Consider the following 21,051-nt stretch of genomic DNA (forward strand, 5'->3'; position numbering starts at 1 on the left):
TTGAAGACCCATTGGTGGCCTTTGGCTGTTTTCTGCTCTTCGGTCGGGTTATTGTCTCTTTGACACATTCCTCATTTCCATTCTCAATTTTATAAGTTATTCAAAATGTCAATGAATGTATAAATAGTATAAACCATACCGTCCTTAGAAGACATATTGACTCTATCTGTTGCTCGTCTGTATAGTTTGATATGTGAAGCAAAATCATCAACTAATCGTTGTGTGAAGTACGGCATCCAATCCACTTCTTTTGATCTACAAACATAAACACAAATAATAAAATCACAACTAATCGTTGTGTGAAGTACGGCATCCAATCCACTTCTTTTGATCTACAAACACAAATCATAAAATAATAAAATCATCCTTTTTTATAAAACATATGTCAATATAGTGCAAATGCATGCCGCTGCAAGAAAGTTTTACCCATGTCTCATTACCTGTCTCATTACCTCAGTTGCTGGTGAAAGCTATATTTTAGATCGACAAGGAACCAGAACAGTCAGTTCTAAATGAAAATGACTGAATCACTAATAAGTTTTACACGCATTCACAATGACAATTCAATTCATCATTCAATAAATTTTCAGATATGGTTAACAACAATTTAGGTTTAACAAGAATGTGTCCATAGTACACGGATGCCCCACTTGCACTATCATTTTCTATGTTCAGTGGACCGTGAAATTGGGGTCAAAACTCTAATTTGGCATTAAAATTAGAAAGATCATATCATAGGGAACATGTGTACTAAGTTTGAAGTTGATTGGACTTCAACTTCATCAAAAAACTACCTTGACCAAAAACTTTAACCTGAAGCGGGACAGACGGACGTACAGACGGACGAACGAACGAACGGACGCACAGACCGAAAAATATAATGCCCATAAATGGGGCATAAAAATTAAAACTTTTAATTTCATTACATATATGTCATATCAGTGCTTTTTCAATACACAATATACATGCACGAGAGTTTGCCTGATTTATAAGCATATGATTTAAAACTTAATCGTTAAATATTTAATAATTTCATTTACACAAAGAAAATAATTTTCAGTCATCTTAAAACACTTCGACTAGTATGACTATAGGACTTTATGGTATGAGTTTTTCTCCTCTTTGAAGGCTGTACGGTTGCCTTTAATTGCTTACATCCCCTTCATTTGAACACGGGTGGATAGTTGTCTCATTGGCAATCAAACCACATCTTATTTTTATATGAAATTTAAAGTTCTATGATCCACTTCCACAAGATAATCAGAAGAAGCCGAGCATCCAATCTGAAGAATTTGTAATTTATAATCCAGTTAAAACTTCTGGATATACAAATATTTATATCACGGTCTCAAAATTGAAAGATGCATGATCCTTAGGAATTTGCAATTTCAATTCATTTAGATTATTTCAATTTTCAGCTGATGCAATCCACCAATCTTTACTTAAAACATTTTCACTGAAACCTATATGAAAAGTTCATGTAATGCATGCTTCAAACAGGTTTGTTTTTGCTGTGACTTCTGGCATGAATTTGAGAGTTTGAAAAATTAATTGCCTGACTTAAAAGACAGCAAAAGAAAGCCAAAATTTCAGGACCCTTGTTTATAATAGAAATGGAAATCAAAATACTAAATACCTTGTAGCAAACGTTATTGCAACTTTTTGTACAGTCTGTCTGATATCCAACAAAAAACCATCATGGTCACTAATTTGTCTATACCAGGCTTTGATATAGTCTCTAAAAGCATGTCTCAATACCTGTAAAAATAAAACAAAACTTTACAAGCATGTAAAGACATGTCTTAATACTTGTAAATAAATCAAAACTTGAATAGTTCTCAATACCTGCTAAATAAATCAAAATTTGTGTAGTATCTAAGCCTTAAGTCTCTGAGGGCATGTCTCAATACATGAAAATAAATCCAAACTAGTGTAGTATCTAACATCTTCGCTGGCCAAGGGTTACGAGCCACTGCCCTCCTTTCACCCTTGGCGGATTGAGATAGAATTTCGGAGACACAAGGTAATGATTTTCATTGGTTGCAGTAGAAACTCTCTGCATCCAATCAAAAAGCGCCTATAACATGATCACATGTAAATGTAGAAAGTGTATGTAAACAATTGCCATGTGCTTATTGTGCAACAAGTCTTTACATCCCTAAACATACGACTATATTTAGTGACAATTTGAATGTTTTTAATCAACTAATAGAAGTTCCTGTGTATGTTTCTTGCACAAATGCATGAATGTCAATGTATATTTTTGTTTCCTGCTTTACCAAGTGTGTAGATTCTAGACGCTACCGTGTTTTTACCTCCAAATTGAAGAGTTCAAGTGCTACCATTGGTCAAGAATAATGTATTCGGAATGGGCGTGACTTTAATCTACCGATAGATGGCGCAACATTGTTATCGCAAATGTTGGCTTAATCTGCCAAGGGTGGAGAGGAGGGAATTAAGTGGATCGTAACGCTTGGCTAGCGAAGATGAGTATCTAGGAGCAAGTCTCGATACATGTAATTAAAAGAACAGAGTTCCAATGTCCCCCCACGTTGCACATATTTCATCTATCCAAGGGACAAGGGTAATAACTAAAAAAAAGCACTTTTTTTTGTTCTTTAAAACTTTTTATAAATATATTATATATGAGAGAAATGAAGGCTTCAGAGCAAATGCAATGTGATTTCCATTATAATTAATATATTTAAGGGGCATAACTCGTTAAAAATATTTGATCAGCACTTATTTTCGAAAACCTCAAATACATTGCTGATATAAACCTATGATATAAGTTTCATAAAATTCTGGCAGTAATTGTACACATGAGAACGCTGACAATGCAATTTTCCATATAATCAATATTTCAAAGGGGCCTAACTTTAAAAAAAATAATTGATCAGTACTGATTTTTTAACTCGTCAAAGACATTGATGATATAAACCTATAATATAAATTTCATAAAAATCTGGCAAGAATTGTAAACATTAGAGCGCTCATAAGGCAATTTTCCATATAATTAATATTTCCAAGGGGCATAACTCTTTTAAAATATAATTGATCAGCACTGATTTTCGAACTTGTCCAAGATATGGCTGATATTAAACTATGATATAAGTTTTATAAAAATCTGGCAAGAATTGTTCACGTGAGAGCGTTAACAAGATTGGACGGATGAACGGACAGACGGAAGGACGCCAGGTGTTTCTATGTTCCCCGCAACACTTTGCGCGGGGGACAATTACTCAAAACTTGAGTATTATTTAGGGCATGCCTCAATACTAGTAAATAAATCAGTACTTATGAATAATCTCTTATAGCATTACTGCCAGGCAGACATTAACACCTTATAATAATTCCATACACAACATCTAGTTGACTTATAACTTATTGTTCCTGACAAATGGACAAAATCATGAAATTAAAAGTTGAACAATACACAATAATAAAATGCTTCGCTGGGGCGCAGCTTGATACGACCGCAGAGGTCGAACCCTGAACAGTTGGGGCAAGTATGGACACAACATTCAAGCTTGATACAGCTCTGAATTTGGATTGTTATTAAATATTTGACACAGCATAGGTTTCTGACACAGAAAGAATGTGGTCTAAGAACTTGAATTTTTTTAATTTACCTATTATGGTCCAATGTCCAAAATCAAAATACATGGTTAGATTCAGCATATCAAAGAACCCCATATATTCAATTTTTGTTAAAATCAAAACAAAGTTTAATTTTGGACCCTTTGGACCTTAATGTAGATCAATTTAAAAAACGGGACTTAAAATTAAAATTCTAAATACACGGTTAGATTTGGAATATCAAAGAACCCAAATAATTCAATTTTTGATGAAATCAAACAAAGTTTAATTTTGGACCCTTTTGACCTCAATATGAACCAATTTGATAGCGGGGCCCACAAATAAAAAATCTAAATTCATGGTTAGATTCAGCATATCAAAGAACCCCATATATTCAATTTTTGTTGAAATTAAAAAAAGTTTAATTTTGGACCCCAACTTGGACCAACTTGAAAACTGGGCCCATAATCAAAAATCTAAACACATGTTTAGATTCAGCATATCAAAGAACCCCAAGAATTCAATTTTTGTTAAAATCAAATTAAGTTTAATTTTGGACCCTTTGGACCTCAATGAAGACCAATTTAAAAAACGGGACTCAAATTAAACATCTAAAAACACGGTTAGATTTGGCATATCAAAGAACCCCAATAATTCAATTTTTGATGAAATCAAACAAAGTTTAATTTTGGACCCTTTTGACCTCAATATGAACCAATTTGATAGCGGGGCCTACAAATAAAAAATCTAAATACATGGTTAGATTCAGCATATCAAAGAACCTCATATATTCAATTTTTGTTGAAATCAAACAAAGTTTAATTTTGGACCCCAATTTGGACCAACTTGAAAACTGGGCCCATAATCAAAAATCTAAATACATGTTTAGATTCAGCATATCAAAGAACCCCATATATTCAATTTTTGTTGAAATCAAACAAAGTTCAAATACTGGACCCTATCTTGGACCAACTTGAAAACTGGGCCCATAATCAAAAATCTAAACACATGTTTAGATTCAGCATATCAAAGAACCCCAAGAATTCAATTTTTGTTAAAATCAAACTAAGTTTTATTTTGGACCCTTTGGACCTTAATGTAGATCAATTTAAAAACAGGACCCAAAATTAAAAATCTAAATACACGGTTAGATTTGGAATATCAAAGAGCCCCAAGAATTCAATTTTTGATGAAATCAAACAAAGTTTAATTTTGGACCCTTTTGACCTCAATGTGGACAAAGTTGATAACGGGGCCCAAAAATCAAAAATCTAAATACATGGTTAGATTCAGCATATCAAAGAACCCCATATATTCAATTTTTGTTGAAATCAAACAAAGTTTAATTTTGGACCCCGATTTGGACCAACTTGAAAACTGGGCCCATAATCAAAAATCTAAATACATGTTTAGATTCAGCATATCAAAGAACCCTAATTCAATTTTTGTTAAAATCAAACTAAGTTTAATTTTGGACCCTTTGGACATTAATGTAGACCAATTTGAAAACGGAACCAAAAATTAAGAATCTAAATACACGGTTAGATTCGGCATATCAAAGAACCCCAATAATTCAATTTTTGATGAAATCAAACAAAGTTTAATTTTGGACCCTTTGGACCTCAATGTGGACCAATTTAAAAACGGGGCCCAAAATCCAAAAACTAAATACACGGTTAGATTCAGCATATTAAAGAACCCCAAAAATTCAAGAATAAAACCCCATTGAAATTGGTCAAGAAATAAGCAATTTATACGAAGTATCTTCTTTTGCACAATACTGTGCAATTAAATATTTCTTGCTATTGTGCAATACTGTACAATTGACAATTTCTTGCTATTGCGCAATATTGTGCTATTTGATATTTCTTGCTATTGCGCAATACTGTGCAATTGAAGATTTCTTGCTATTGCGCAATACTGTGCAATTGAAGATTTCTTGCTATTGTGCAATACTGTGCAATTGAAAATTTCTTGCTATTGCACAATACTTATTATATAATAATTTACACATCCTGTTTGGTGTGTATCTCCTACCATATCATTATTATTTGCTTTTAAATATAAATCAGAAATAACCAACTTAAAATGGAAAATTTTAAAAGAAAAAAAAAAGGAAAAAAAGAAAAAAAAGGAAGAAAAAAAAAATCCCCCCCCCCCCAATTTTTTGAACCCCCTTATGATTCATCACCCCCAAACTTAATCCCAGCCTTCCCTTTGTGGTATGGTACCTTGCAGTACAATTTCAGAGAGATCCATACACTTGAACACAAGTTATTGTCTGGAAACTAGGAAAATGTGTTTTTTGGCCCCTTTTTGGCCCCAAATTCCTAAACGTTTAGGGCAATTACCCCCAAACTCAAACCCAGCTTTCCCTTTGTGATATGGAACCTTGTAGTACAATTTCAGAAAGATCCATACACTTACACACAAGTTATTGTCCTGAAACTAGAAAAATGCTTGTTTTTTGCCCCTTTTTGGCCTTTAATTCCTAAAATATTGAGGCAATTACCCCCATCATCAATCCCAGCATTCCTTTTGTGATATGGAACCTTGTGGTACAATGTCAGAGAGATCCATACACTAACACACAAGTTATGTCTGGAAGTTACAAAAATGCTTATTTTAGGCCCCTTTTTGGCCCCTAATTCCTTTACTGTTGGTACCATAACCCCCAAAATCAATCCCAACCTTCCTTTTGTGGTATTAAACCTTGTGGTAAAATTTCATAGAGATCCATTCACTTAAACTAAAGTTAGAGTGCGAAAACCAATGTGTCTTCGGACGATGCCGGACGACGCCGACGACGACGACGCCAACGTCATACCAATATACGACCACAAAAATTTTTTTGCGGTCGTATAAAAATGAGGTAAAAGTCTCAGATTAACCGATATGTACACTTTACAATCACTCTATACACCAAATCTTGTTGACTTATTGACTTATTGTTATTGTTTTAGAAAAATGAACCCAATCACAAAAACCTAACTTTGTCCAATAAACCATGAAAATGAGGTGTACACAGTTATCCCCACCACCATTGTGAAAGAATCCTGTTTCTTATTCCTTGATATTTGAAGCATGTGAGTCATTTAACTGGTACACATGATCTGTTAGCTTATAAATAAAATGGTATCAGAGGCTGTCTGAAAACATCCCTTCATCATATAACATGAGAATGTATAACAATAACTACTAACCTCTTGTAGCACCTCATCTATAACACTTGCTCCTGTCATTCTCTTGTCAAAGTTCTTTATCTTTGTTATGTTTTCCATGGTTTTCATAATCTGATTTAAATATGAGAAATAATGTTTTCATAACACTTCAATAATTCAACTGAATTAATCTTGAACTCTCCAGACTAAAAATAACTATAAGGCATGTCTCTAAACTATTTGACAGTAACAAGAATTAAATTAGGAACATTAAAAAAAATAATCTTAATCTGTCTGAAGAGATTCACCTAATTGCTTTGCAAAAAGCATGGATACACACAGACTTTAGCATGGATACACACAGATTTGTGCATGGATACACACAGACTTTAGCATGGATACACACTGACTTTAGCATGGATACACACTGACTTTAGCATGGATATACACTGACTTTAGCATGGATACACACTGACTTTAGCATGGATACACACTGACTTTAGCATGGATACACACTGACTTTAGCATGGATACACATAGACTTTAGCATGGATACACACTGATTTTAGCATGGATATAACTGACTTTAGCATGGATACACACTGACTTTAGAACACAAAAGTCACCAAAGTTTCATCAAAACTCCTCAAAGCACTTTAAAGATATTGTCTGAAAACTGGAAAATCTCCCCTTTTTAATGCATAAAACCCAATAACTCGGAAACGTAAAATCTGAAATTTATAAAAATCCAAAATGAGCTTGCTTCAATATATATAAACAATTCACCAAAGTTTCATGAAAACCGCTCAAAGCATTTTTGAGTTATTGTCCGAAACCTGGAAAATCTCCCCTTTTTAATGCATAAAACCTTATAACTCGGAAGCGTAAAATCTAAAATTCATAAAAATTGAAAGGGAGCTCATGTCAATAGATATAAACAATTCACCAAAGTTTCTTGCAAATAGGTGAAAGTGTTTTTGAGTTATTTGTATGAAAACTGGAAAATCCCCCTTTTTAATGAATAAAACCCCATAACTCGGAAACGTAAAATCTAAAATTTATAAAAATCGAAAGGCAGCTCACATCAATAGATATAAACAATTCACCAAAGTTTCATGCAAATTGGTTAAAGCATATTTGAGTTATTGTCCGACATGTTGACGACGGACGGACAGTTACAACGGTTTACCATAATACGTCCTATAAACGGGCTTATAAAAGTGTAAGACCGTTTGATGAACAAACACTGATTCTAGACAAAGTATCTTCACACAAATGTTATACTTACCTTCATGACGCCTAGCTGTGGTTTTGGTAACTCTGGAAAGTCTGTTTTCTGTGTCTGCATGGAAAGTTGTCTTCCATGATATACAGCAATCACCAAACCTCTGAAATCAACATGCTCAAATTAGTCTTTCAATGCAAGTTAAATAATCCTTCAGAAGTTTAATCCATGAAAAAGTACATAAACAACTAATTAAAAGGCTAAAATATTTATCAAATTCATAAAAGCCCTCACGGGCCTCACTCCACTGCAAAAATCAAATGGCCCTTCACTAAGCAGTCATTACAAAATTTGATACTGCTAAAATGATATCAATTTGCTTGTAAACAATTCCACATGATATATAAAAACTTAATAAAAGTCATCATTAATTGGCAATAACTCCAATAAATGGTCAATTGAGTTTCAGTAATGCGACTTATTTTGTAGATCTTGCCTCATTTATTATGGTTACAGTTTTAAAGATAATAAAACATAAAAGGTAAATTGGTAAAGAACAAAAGCATTGTTCAAGGGCAATAACTACTAAAAGCAGTAAATTGATAGTTTCAGTAATGTGACTATTTGTAGATCTTGCCTTAATGATCATTATCAATTATTATGGTTATAGTTTTAGAGATAATAAACATAAAAGGTACATAGGTAAAAGAAAAATTCGTAAGGGTTCCGCGGAACCCAGTGTCTCGCCTACTCTTGCTGCTAATCGCAGGCTCAACAAAAATGAGATGAGGAAAAAATTTAATAAAAATATTCCTCTCGATACAATTTTTTTATTGTAAGAAGCTTCTGTCCAAGTTTAAAATCCAGGATAGTTTATGAATCTAATAAATGTTTTAAAAACTTTAACTGCAGACTGTATGTAATGTTAACTGGAAGAAAAACTAAGTCCATTTATAAGTAATATACGGAAAAACAGGAAATTTTTTTTTACAAAATTTCCTTCTAGATACTAGCTTTTGATCATAAACAAGCTTCTGTCCATGTTTGGTACAAATCCAGGATAGTTTAAGAAAGTTATTAAAATTTTAAAAACTTTAACCACAGAGTGAATGTAATGTTTCCTGGCAGAAAAAATAAGTCCATTTATAAGTAAAATACGGAAAAACAGGAATTTTTTTTTACAAAATTTACTTCTGGATACTATCTTATGATCATAAACAAGCTTCTGTCAAAGTTTGGTAGAAATCCAGGATAGTTTAAGAAAGTTATTAAAATTTCAAAAACTTTAACCACAGAGTGAATATTTGTGGTTGCCGCCGCCGACAACGATGACGCCGACGGAATGTAGGATCACTATGTCTCGCTTTTTCGACAAAAGTCGAAGGCTCGACAAAAATCACCATTCAAGGGCAATAACTTCTATAAGCAGTCAATTAATAATTTCAGTTATTTGGTATTTTTTTAGATCTAGTATTGTTGATAAATTTTGGTTGTTTATGGGGCCAGGTGAGCTAATACAATTTGAGCAATGTAACAATAAGAGGATGTGATATGATTGCCAATGAGACAACTCTCCACCAGAGACCAAATATAATAGATCCATTTATCAGAGATTACCAAATATGTCATTTCATATACAGCAGTGTCATTATAGTTATAACCAATTGATGTAAAAAGTTAGTTTTCAGTTATGTTCAATAATTGGAAAGTTTAGTTTTTCAGTTTATTTGACAAGTTGAAAGATATTTTGATAAGGGTATGAATGAAGAACAAAGCAATTTGGTAGATTAACATAGATTAACATAGATGGAATGCAATCTTCCCTAAAATTCATATCATGGAATGTCTACAACATGCTGTATGGGATTTAATATTTATCTATTTCTGCAAAGAGGTCATTAAAAGATATTTTTTGCAAGGACTATCATAACTGAGGATTACCAAAACATGAATGTGTCAAAAGTTTGAAGTTCATAACCTTCAAATTTGGAATTTGTTAAGCTTTGAAAATCACTGGCTTAAATTGATATGTACACAAATGTATATTTTGTCACACAAAAATTTTTTTGTATTATATTTGATCCATATAATGAAAGTAAGTTAATCAGTTTGGTATCAGGAGGTGACAAAATATTATCTCTATCATATCACTGATAAATTATAGGATCAAGTTTAAAAGGTATATATTTAGGTTAGGTTGACAATGTCAAGTTTTTTCTTGAGATAGCCAATGAGCACAGAAAAACTAATAAGTAGATTACTGAAATATGGAACGGCTGTTATTGCATTGGTTGCTATGAATAACCGTAATTTCCAAGTGAAATAAAAACCACTAATTTCACATGTGAAACAAACTTGATAATTTCACTCCTCTGCCGTCAAACAACAATAGGTGTTGTCAAGACTTAGTCGATGACGTTGCATCATAGCAAATTGGAATGTGAAGAAAAAGATATAGTTCCTTGCATTCAAATAATAAGTAGCATACTGAAATATTTAATGGTTGATATTCGTAACATAGTCCTAGCATGAGTACTTTTATGTCTTCAGTAGGCTTCTAGGTTTATCATATTATACAGTGTATATGACTTTAATGTAATATACCTAACTACATGTTAAGCAACTAACAATCAATCAAATATTACGGGCAATGGGGTGAACATTTTTTTTTTACTATTTTATTTTTTTTAATATAGATTTAATTTTTTTAATAGAGATTTAATTTTTTTAATTTACCTATTCAAATCATAGCATTATTATTTGCTTTAATATATAAATCAGAAATAACCAATTTAAAATGGAAAATTTTAAAGAAAAATAAAATGCTTCGCTGGGGCGCAGCTTGATACGACCGCAGAGGTCGAACCCTGAACAGTTGGGGCAAGTATGGACACAAAATTCAAGCTTGATACAGCTATGACTTTGGATTGTCATTAAATATTTGACACAGCATAGGTTTCTGACACAGGATGAATGTGGTGTAAGAACTGGAAAAAATTTAATTTACCTATTATGGTGGAATCTCCATAAACTAAATTGTTTGTTAATTTCAATATATCAAAGAATATGTAGAATTCAATGTTTGATGTAATGTAATAAAGTTGAAATTTGGACAGTTTTTGTTCAATGTGGACCAATTTGGTAACATGTATAAATAATCAAAAATCTAAATACATGGGAGCCCATTTAAATACATCATAAAGGTATTAAAATAGAAAGTGACATCATAGTCATGGCTAAAAATAAACAAAAATCCTTAATCAGCAACATTTAAAGTAATATCTAAAAATAAAATTCCTTTGTAACCATATAAGCCCATTTAAATACATCATAAAGATATTAAAATAGAACATGACATCATAGTCATGGCTAAACATAGCAAAAAACCCTTAATCAGCATCATTTAACAGTAATATCTAAAAATGGAAATTACATCATAAAGGTATTAAAATAGAAAATGACATCATAGTCATGGCTAAAAATAAACAAAATCCTTAATCAGCATCAGCAACATTTTATAGTAATATCTAAAAATAAAATTCCTTTGTAACCATAAAAGCCCATTTAAATACATCATAACAGATATTAAAATAGAAAATGACATCATAGTCATGGCTAAACATAGCAAAAACCTTAATCAGCATCATTTAACAGTAATATCTAAAAATAAAAATTTCTTTGCAACCATAAAAGTAAAATAGAAAATGACATCATAATCATAGCTAAAAATAAACAAAATTTTTTTTTATTGGCAAATTTTAAATGGAGATTATTATACTAAAACAATAAATTTGCAACCATAAACATGATAAAACCCCATTTAAACACATCATAAAAGTATTAAATAATTCAACTACATCATAAGGCTATAAAAATAGAAAATGACTTCATAGTCAAGGCTAAAGGTAAACAAAAAACCTTCATCAGCAAAATTTTATATTGGCAAATTTCCAATGAAGTTTATTACACTAAAATTGTTGGCAAATTTCCAATGCATTTATTAACAATAAAGTTATTGGCAAATTTCCAATTTACATAATTTAAAAGCAGTGTAGATGAGATATTTAAATGAGTTTGAATTACCAACCTTACACTGCTTTTAAATAATGTTCTTTACTCAATTATTTGTCTATTAAAATGGAAACCCTTGTTTTTTAACCTTTTTTCCCCTTATTCCTTAAACATTAGAGCACACTAAAAAAATCCTTATTTTCGACCAATATTTGGCCCCTTATTCATAAATGTTTGAGCAATTAACCCCAAAACTCAATTCCTACTTTCTCTTCGTGATAAAAAATAACCAACTTAAAATGTAAATTTTAAACAAAAAAAAAAGGAAAAAAAAAAATTACCCCTTTTTTGACCCCCGCCCCCCTTATGATTCATCACCCCCACCCCCCTTTCCCCCCAAACCAAGCTCAATAACAGCCTTGCCTTTGTGGTATGGTACCTTGTAATACAATTTTAGAGAGATCCATACACTTGAACACAAGTTATTGTCTAGAAACTAAAAAATGCTTATTTTAAACCCCTTTTTAGGCCCCTTATTACTAAACGTTTTGGGCAATTACCACAACACTCAATTCCAGCTTTCCCTTTGTGAAATGGAACCTTGTAGTAAAATTTCAGAAAGATCCATACACTTACACACAAGTTATTGTCATGAAACTAGAAAAATGCTTGTTTTTTGCCCCCTTTTGGCCCCTTATTCCTAAAATTTTGAGGCAATTAACCCCAAAATCAATCCCAGCATTGACCCTTTGTGATATGGAATCTTGTGGTACAATGTCAAAGAGATCCATATGCTAACACACAAGTTATGTCTGGAAGTTACAAAAATGCTTATTTTCGGCCCCTTTTTGCCCCTAATTCCTTAACTGTTGGTACCATAACCCCCAAAATCAATCCCCACCTTCCTATTGTGGTATTGAACCTTATGGTAAAATTTCATAGAGATCCATTCACTTAAACTAAAGTTAGAGTGCGAAAACCATTATGTATTCGGACGACGACGCCGGACGACGACGACGACGACGACGATGACGACGACGCCAACGTCATACCAATATACGACCTCAAAATTTTTTTGCGGTCGTATAAAAAGGATAAAAAAAATCCCCCCATATTTTTTGAACCCCCTTATGATTCATCACCCCCAAACTCAATCCCAGCTTTCCCTTTGTGGTATGGTACCTTGCAGTACAATTTCAGAGAGATCCATACACTTGAACACAAGTTATTGTCTCGTTCTAGAAAAATGCTTGTTTTTATGCCCCTTTTTGGGCCCAAATTCCTAAACGTTTAGGGCAATTACCCCCAAACTCAAACCCAGCTTTCCCTTTGTGATATGGAACCTTGCAGTACAATTTCATAAAGATCCATACACTTACACACAAGTTATTGTCCTGAAACTAGAAAATGCTTGTTTTTTTTGCCCTTTTATGGCCCCTAATTACTAAAATTTTGAGGGAATTACCCCCAAAATCAATCCCAGCCTTCCCTTTATGGTATGGTACCTTGCAGTACAATTTCAGAGAGATCCATACATTTGAACACAAGTTATTGTCTGGAAACTAGAAACATGCTTATTTTTGGCCCCTTTTTCCTACACTTTTTGGGCAATTACCCCCAAACTCAATTCCAGCTTTCCCTTTGTGATATGGAACCTTGTAGTACAATTTCATAAAGATCCATACACTTACACACAAGTTATTGTCATGAAACTAGAAAAATGCTTGTTTTTTGCCCCTTTTTTGCCCCTAATTCCTTAAATTTTGAGGCAATTACCCCCCAAATCAATCCAAGCATTCCCTTTGTGATATGGAACCTTGTGATACAATGTCAGAGAGATTCATACACTTACACACAAGTTATTGTCATGAAACTAGAAAAATGCTTGTTTATTGCCCCTTTTTGGCACCTAATTCCTAAAATTTTGAGGCAATTACCCCCAAAATCAATCCCAGCATTCCCTTTGTGATATGGAACCTTGTGGTACAATGTCAGAGAGATCCATACACTTACACACAAGTTATGTCTGGAAGCTACAAAAATGCTTAATTTTGGCCCCTTTTTGGCCCCTAATTCCTTAACTGTGGGTACCATAACCCCCAAAATCAATCCCCACCTTCCTTTTGTGGTATTGAACCTTATGGTAAAATTTCATTGAGATCCATTTACTTAAACTAAAGTTAGATTGCGAAAACTAATGTGTCTTCGGATGACGACGACGACGCCAACGTCATACCAATATACGACCACAAAAATTTTTTTGCAGTCGTATAAAAATTCATCCACATAAATGTATTTCTTTTCTCTTTGGATTTTAGACACTTATAATTTGCTGTGGCTATTGCACAAGATCATTTGTTGTTATCCACAACTACCGCAGCTGACATTATACAATTATAGCCTTTGTATGAGGTCCATATGAGGATATATCGACCTGAAAGAAGTATATCAACTGAAGACCTCATACAAATGCTACAATTGTTATATTATTATTTTCAATGCGTCTGAAATAGAGCTGAAATTCATCTGATTGGTTGTTATGATTGTGTCACATTGGATTGAGGATTTTATATTTCAATTATTAGATATTTTAAACAGTTAACAGGCTATTATTTGAACTTGGAATTATTTTTAATTATGGAATTTGCATAATTTCTTGTGCTTGAAATTTTTAATAAATTCCATGTTTATTTGGTATTATAATGTTTTGAGCAGTTCATAACACTTTCCATAAAATGTATTTGTATAGATAGTGTTGTGCGCGGCACAGTACATTCTACTGAAAATGTACTATCTTCTTTGTAATAGAAAGTGTTGTGCGCAGCACAAAACATTCAAGTACAGAATAAACATGGAATTTATTAAAAATTTCCTAGTACAAGAAATTATGCAAATTCCATAATTAAAAATAATTCCAAGTTCAAATAATAGCCTGTTAGTTTAACATGTGACTCATTCTGAACAAATCAAATTTGCTAGAATATATAAAATACTGGTAAAAATATACCGGTAGTATAAGCAGGCATGATCTCTATATCTGGACATACTAACAATGACCACTGTCCTTTCCTCGATCTTGATATCTATATCATTAACGGGAAGCTTAATACAAAAATTTATGATATAAGAGGTGATTTTTCATTTCCTATCGTTAATTATCCATTTTTAGATGGTGACGTTCCCTTGTCACCATCTTATGGTGTTTATATATCTCAACTTGTACGATTCGCTCGTGTATGTAACAACATATTAGATTTTAGCGAGAGAAACTTATGTATTACTGAAAAATTATTACACCAGGGTTTTCGATATCATAAACTAGTCAAAACATTTACTAAATTTTATCACCGGTATAAGGACATCTTTTCGTAAATATAACTCAACATGCAGACATCTTATACTTGCGGGTATTTCACATCCAATCTTTTATGGTAATATTCTTTACAAAGCACAAAAATGTCAGTATTCACCTCAAAAGCTAACAAAACCTTTAAATAGACTTATTAAGAAGGGATATAGTTACGATACTATTGTCAGGTCATTAAAGATTGCATATTTTGGCTTTAATATTGATTCACTTATAGGGTCTTTGCATCGGAATTAAACATATTTATTCTAAAACCAGTTGTTGGCATGACACGGGTTATATTCTTCTCATATATTTTATGATGGTATAATACTAAAACCCTAACAGGAGGGATTGTGCCTGATATTCATATGATGAAGACATAGTCTTTCAATCAGTTTAATTGAGGTCTGGAGCTGGCATGTCAGTAACTGCTAGTAGTCTGTTGTTATTTATGTATTATTGTCATTTTGTTTATTTTCTTTTGTTTCCTATTCTGACATCGTACTCGGACTTCTCTTAAACTGAGTTTTACTGTGCGTACTGTTGTGCGTTTGTTTTTTCTACATTGGCTAGAGGTATAGGGGGAGGGTTAAGATCTCAATAAACATGTTTAACCCCGCCGCATTTTTGCACCTGTCCCAAGTCAGGAGCTTCCGGCCTTTGTTAGTCTTGTATCATTTTTAATTTTAGTTTCTTGTGTATAATTTGGGAGTTTAGTATGACGTCCATTATCAATGAACTAGTATACATATTTGTTTAGGGGCCAGCTGAAGGACGCCTCGGGGTGCCGGAGTTTCTCGCTGCATTGAAGACCCATTGGTGGCCTTCTGCTGTTGTCTGCTCTATGGTCGGGTTGTTGTCTCTTTGACACATTCCCCATTTCCATTCTCAATTTTATCTCATGTAACTAGAATCAATAGATCTCACAGAAAGATCAAGACAGACCCAAGTGTCCACGTAGGTAGTCCTCTTCACTTACCATCACATGTAAATGTAACTACAAATCAAAAGATCTATCAGAAAGACCAAGACAGACTTACTTCTCTCATTTGAATTGTTTTACATTTGTCATTTCGTGGCCTTTTATAGCTTACTATGCAGTATGGGTTTTGCTCATTGTTGAAAGCCATACAGTGACCTCTAGTTGTTAATTTCTATGTCATTTGGTCTCTTTTGGAGAGTTGTCTCATTGGCAATCATACCACATCTTCTTATTTTTATACTTAGTGTTCATAGAAGCAGTCCTCTAGATTATCAATTATAATCTGTACATATGTATCTGAAGGAACATTTGCAGTCGCTATCAATTCATTATAACATACAAAACTGGTGAAGTATTCCTATAAATTTGCTGTCTCACAAAGGACCATAAAAGAATTGCAACTAAAACCAAACTATCCTAGGGAATTACCATGACAGATGTATGTAAACTTGACAAAGGAATGCTAAGCTGATGTGGACATGATAACAGATGGAATGCATATTCAAGTTCAAGATACCATAATGCATTCAATGAAGAAGTGGTGTTTGAGTGTGAAGAAGTTGTTGCCTATAAAACAACAGTTAGGTTTTACATTTTGTTGTATTCTTTTACAAAATCAAAACATGCAATAGCACTGCATTAATTAAATCACTTTATTATATACCTCAAATAGGTGATTTTTTGTGATCTCAGGCAGTGAGATGATGATTAGGGGTATGATAAAGCCTTTGCAACCATGACTGATATTGATATCATCATGAATGATTGATACAGAACGATTGTTATCAAAGTATTACACATAAAATTAACTTGTTTCTACTTCTATAATATAATAAATAAAATAACTTACCCCACCAGTATACACATGAAGTACACAATCAATAACAGACCAAAATTACCAAAAGAGACTAGAAACAGGAACACACCTAGTGTAGGCCACTTCCAGTCTATATTAGATAACATCTAAAACAAAGAATTTAGACTAAAATTTTACCAATATGATTGATATATTGAAGCATTGATTATATGAATGAATCCTTCCTGTTGACTAATACAATTATTTTATCATATCTCTGACAAATTTCTTTAATTAGACTGAAAGCCATCATAAATGTATATCATGTACATACATGTTAGACACGGTTCACTGATTTTTTCTACAATATTAAAGAAAAACCTGCACTTGCCTAAACATTGTTCAGTTACTCATTTATATGTGATTCTTTTTCTAAAAAAAATTGGAATTTATGCATTAAGTATAAATTTCTACAATAATATGAAAAATGTTTACATGTAACAGCACCCCTTCTGGTTCTTAGTGGCATATCAAAAGTCCTTAGTGCGCTAAGGAGTCCTTAGCAGTGTTTAGACGCACCCATGAAATTTTGGTGAAAAAAAAAGTATGAAGATCTTGACTTTCTGAGCATTTTTGTCCTGTCAGATTTCACTATTCACATGTTTTATGGTTTTCAAGATACATGTATAAGACAAATAATAATTTTGGCCATATGTTCTATTTTTACCCATTGCTACCATGTTTGTTGACTGACTGGAATAAAAAAATCAAAGCACGAAAGCGCTGTAAAGGCAGTTAATTACAGGTTGTGTGTATTTTAAGTCCAGTTATATCATTATCTTGCATAGTACAGTGTACTTATCAGAGGTGGTTTTCAGTATTTAAGATTTAGAGTTCTCTAATGATATTGAATAAGTTTTATGAATGTCATATTCTGAGCACTATATGAAGGCGATTGTTCTCACTTGTTTATGAACTAGTGCATTATGTCCAGTTTGTACCTTTTTTATCTATGTTTATAGTCAAATTAGTTATCAAAGGTACCAGGATTATAATTCAATACGCCAGACGTGTGTTTCGTCTACATAAGACTCATCAGTGACGTTCAGATCAAAATAGTAACAAAGCCAAACAAGTACAAAGTTGAAGAGCATTGAGGACCCAAAATACCAAAAAGTTGTGCCAAATACGGCTAAGGTAATCTATTCCTTGGATAAGAAAATCCTTAGTTTTTTCATTGGCAATCATAACACATCTCCTTATTTATATAATGATCTATATTCAACGACCTCAGGTACAAAAAAAATGTATGTAACTAAACTATGATGGGAAACCTTTGACTTCTTTCTTTATATAAACTTTTGATTTGGTACCATAGAACTATGTAGAGTAAATGTACATTGCAACATGTCAACTCTTTCAACTCCAAGCAAAATTATATTTCCAAGCATAAAGTAATTTATGAATGAAATAAAATGCTCCGCTGGGGCGCAGCTTGATACGACCGCAGAGTTCGAACCCTGAACAGTTGGGGCAAGTATGAACACAACATTCAAGCTTGATTCAGCACTGAATTTGGATTGTAATTAAATATTTGACACAGCATAGGTTTCTGACACAGAATGAAAGTGGTCTAAGATACTTAAAAAAATTTAATTTACCTATTCAAACCATATCATTATTATTTGCTTTTATATATAAATCAGAAGTAACCAATTTAAAATGGAAAATTTTAAAGAAAAAAAAGGAAAAAGAATCCCCTCCCCCAAATTTTTTGAACCCCCTTATGATTCATCACCCCAAAACTCAATCCCAGCCTTCCCTTTGTGGTATGGTACCTTGCAGTACAATTTCAGAGAGATCCATACACTTGAACACATGTTATTGTCTGGAAACTAGAAAAATGCTTGTTTTTTGGCCCCTTTTTGGTCCCAAATTCCTAAACGTTTAGGGCAATTACCCCAAAACTCAAACCCAGCTTTCCCTTTGTGATATGGAACCTTGTAGTGCAATTTCATAAAGATCCATACACTTACACACAAGTTATTGCCATGAAACTAGAAAAATGCTTGTTTTTTGCCCCTTTTTGGCCCCTAATTCCTAAAATTTGGAGGCAATTACCCCCAAAATCAATCCCAGCATTCCCTTTGTGATATGGAACCATGTGATACAATGTCAGAGAGATCCATAGACTTACATACAAGTTATTGTCATGAAACTAGAAAAATGATTGTTTTTTGCCCCTAATTCCTAAAATTTGGAGGCAATTACCCCCAAAATCAATCCCAGCATTCCCTTTGTGGTATGGTACCTTGCAGTACAATTTCAGAGAGATCCATACACCTGAACACAAGTTATTGTCTGGAAACTAGAAAAATGCTTATTTTTGGCCCCTTATTCCTAAACTTTTGGGGCAATTACCCCAAAACTCAATTCCAGCTTTCCCTTTGTGATATGGAACCTTGTAGTACAATTTCATAAAGATCCATACACTTACACACAAGTTATTGCCATGAAACTAGAAAAATGCTTGTTTTTTTCCCCTTTTTGGCCCCTAATTCCTAAAATTTGGAGGCAATTACCCCCAAATTCAATCCCAGCATTCCCTTTGTGATATGGAACCTTGTGATACAATGTCAGAGAGATCCATAGACTTGCACACAAGTTATTGTCATGAAACTAGAAAATGCTTGTTTTTGGCCCCTAATTCCTTAACTGTTGGTACCATAACCCCCAAAATCAATCCCCACTTTCCTTTTGTAGTATTGAACCTTATTTTAAAATTTCATTGAGATCCATTCACTTAAACTAAAGTTAGAGTGCGAAAACTAATGTGTCTTCGGACGACGACGCCGTACGACGACGACAACGCTAACGTCATACCAATATACGACCACAAAAATTTTTTTGCGGTCGTATAAAAAGGAGTTCTTAATTAAGAAATAAACTGATTCGCTGAGCGCAGCTGGATACACCCGCAGAGGTACTACCCTGAACAGCTGGGGCAAAAATGGACACAATATTCAAGCTTGATACAGGTCTGAATTTGGATTGTAATTAAATATTTGACATATTATAGTTTCTGAATAAATGTAGTCAATGAACTTGAAATCGGTTATATGAATTGAATTTATATTCAATTAAAGATTTCTTGCTGTTGTGCAATACACTATGCTGTTGTGCAATACTTAATAAATCTGTTGCCAGACTATAAACAAATAAAGTTCAATTTCTTCTCAATGTCATATTTGAAATTTATGAAAATCAATAGGGAGATTACATCAATAGCTATAAATAATTCACCAAAGTTTCATGTGAACTGCTTAAAGCATTTTTGAGTTGTTGTCCAAAAACTGGAAAATCCCCCCTTTTTTAATGAATAAAACCCCATAACTCAGAAATGTAAAATCTAAAATTATAAAATTCTAAAGGGAGCTTACGGATTGATAATTTAGTCTTAGATGCAAGATTTTTTTATCAGTTGTTAGTGGCTTTGAACTAGCTGTCAGTAACTGCGAGTACTCTCAGATTTGTACTTAGTGTCTTTTTGTTGTTTGGATGTACAACTACCTGACCACGTCCACTTGTATTTGTATTTATCCATCTGATGAGTTTAGCCTCTTTCAACTGATTTTGATAGTTCTTTCTTATATTGAACTGTTACACCACTGTCCCAGGTTAGGGGGAGGGTTGGGATCCCGCTAACATGTTTAAGCCCGCCACATTCTGTATGTACATGTATGTGCCTGTCCCAAGTCAGGAGCCTATAAAAGTGTAATTCAGTGGTTGTCGTTTGTTTATGTGTTGCATATTTGTTATATTTGTTCATTTTTTTACATAAAATAGGCTGTTAGTTTTCTTGTTTGAATTGTTTTACATTGTCATTTCTGGGCCTTTTATAGCTGACTGTGCGGTATGGGCTTTGCTCATTGTTGAAGGCCGTACTGT

The 21,051-nt window shown here is 33.1% G+C and overlaps 1 protein-coding gene across 6 annotated transcripts in view; it reads right to left on the reverse strand.

The window, feature by feature from the left end:
- The window catches only part of LOC127730911 (sorting nexin-13-like), a 79,375-nt gene that overhangs the window by 49,045 nt on the left and 9,279 nt on the right, over window positions 1-21,051 (reverse strand). For all 6 annotated transcript variants that reach the window (XR_007995365.1, XM_052239528.1, XM_052239530.1 and 3 more), the window contains exons 2-6: window positions 17,158-17,270; window positions 8,029-8,128; window positions 6,783-6,872; window positions 1,637-1,758; window positions 140-255 (exon numbers count right to left, since the gene is read on the reverse strand). Coding sequence is in view for 5 of the 6 variants with exons in the window: in XM_052239528.1 (XP_052095488.1) it covers window positions 140-255; window positions 1,637-1,758; window positions 6,783-6,872; window positions 8,029-8,128; window positions 17,158-17,270 (541 nt within the window). In the remaining variant the exon portion in view is untranslated. The remainder of the gene's footprint in view (window positions 1-139; window positions 256-1,636; window positions 1,759-6,782; window positions 6,873-8,028; window positions 8,129-17,157; window positions 17,271-21,051) is intronic.

This window comes from Mytilus californianus, unplaced genomic scaffold, assembly GCF_021869535.1.
Source record: "Mytilus californianus isolate M0D057914Y unplaced genomic scaffold, xbMytCali1.0.p SCAF_2, whole genome shotgun sequence".
In the NCBI taxonomy this organism is placed as follows: domain Eukaryota; kingdom Metazoa; phylum Mollusca; class Bivalvia; order Mytilida; family Mytilidae; genus Mytilus; species Mytilus californianus.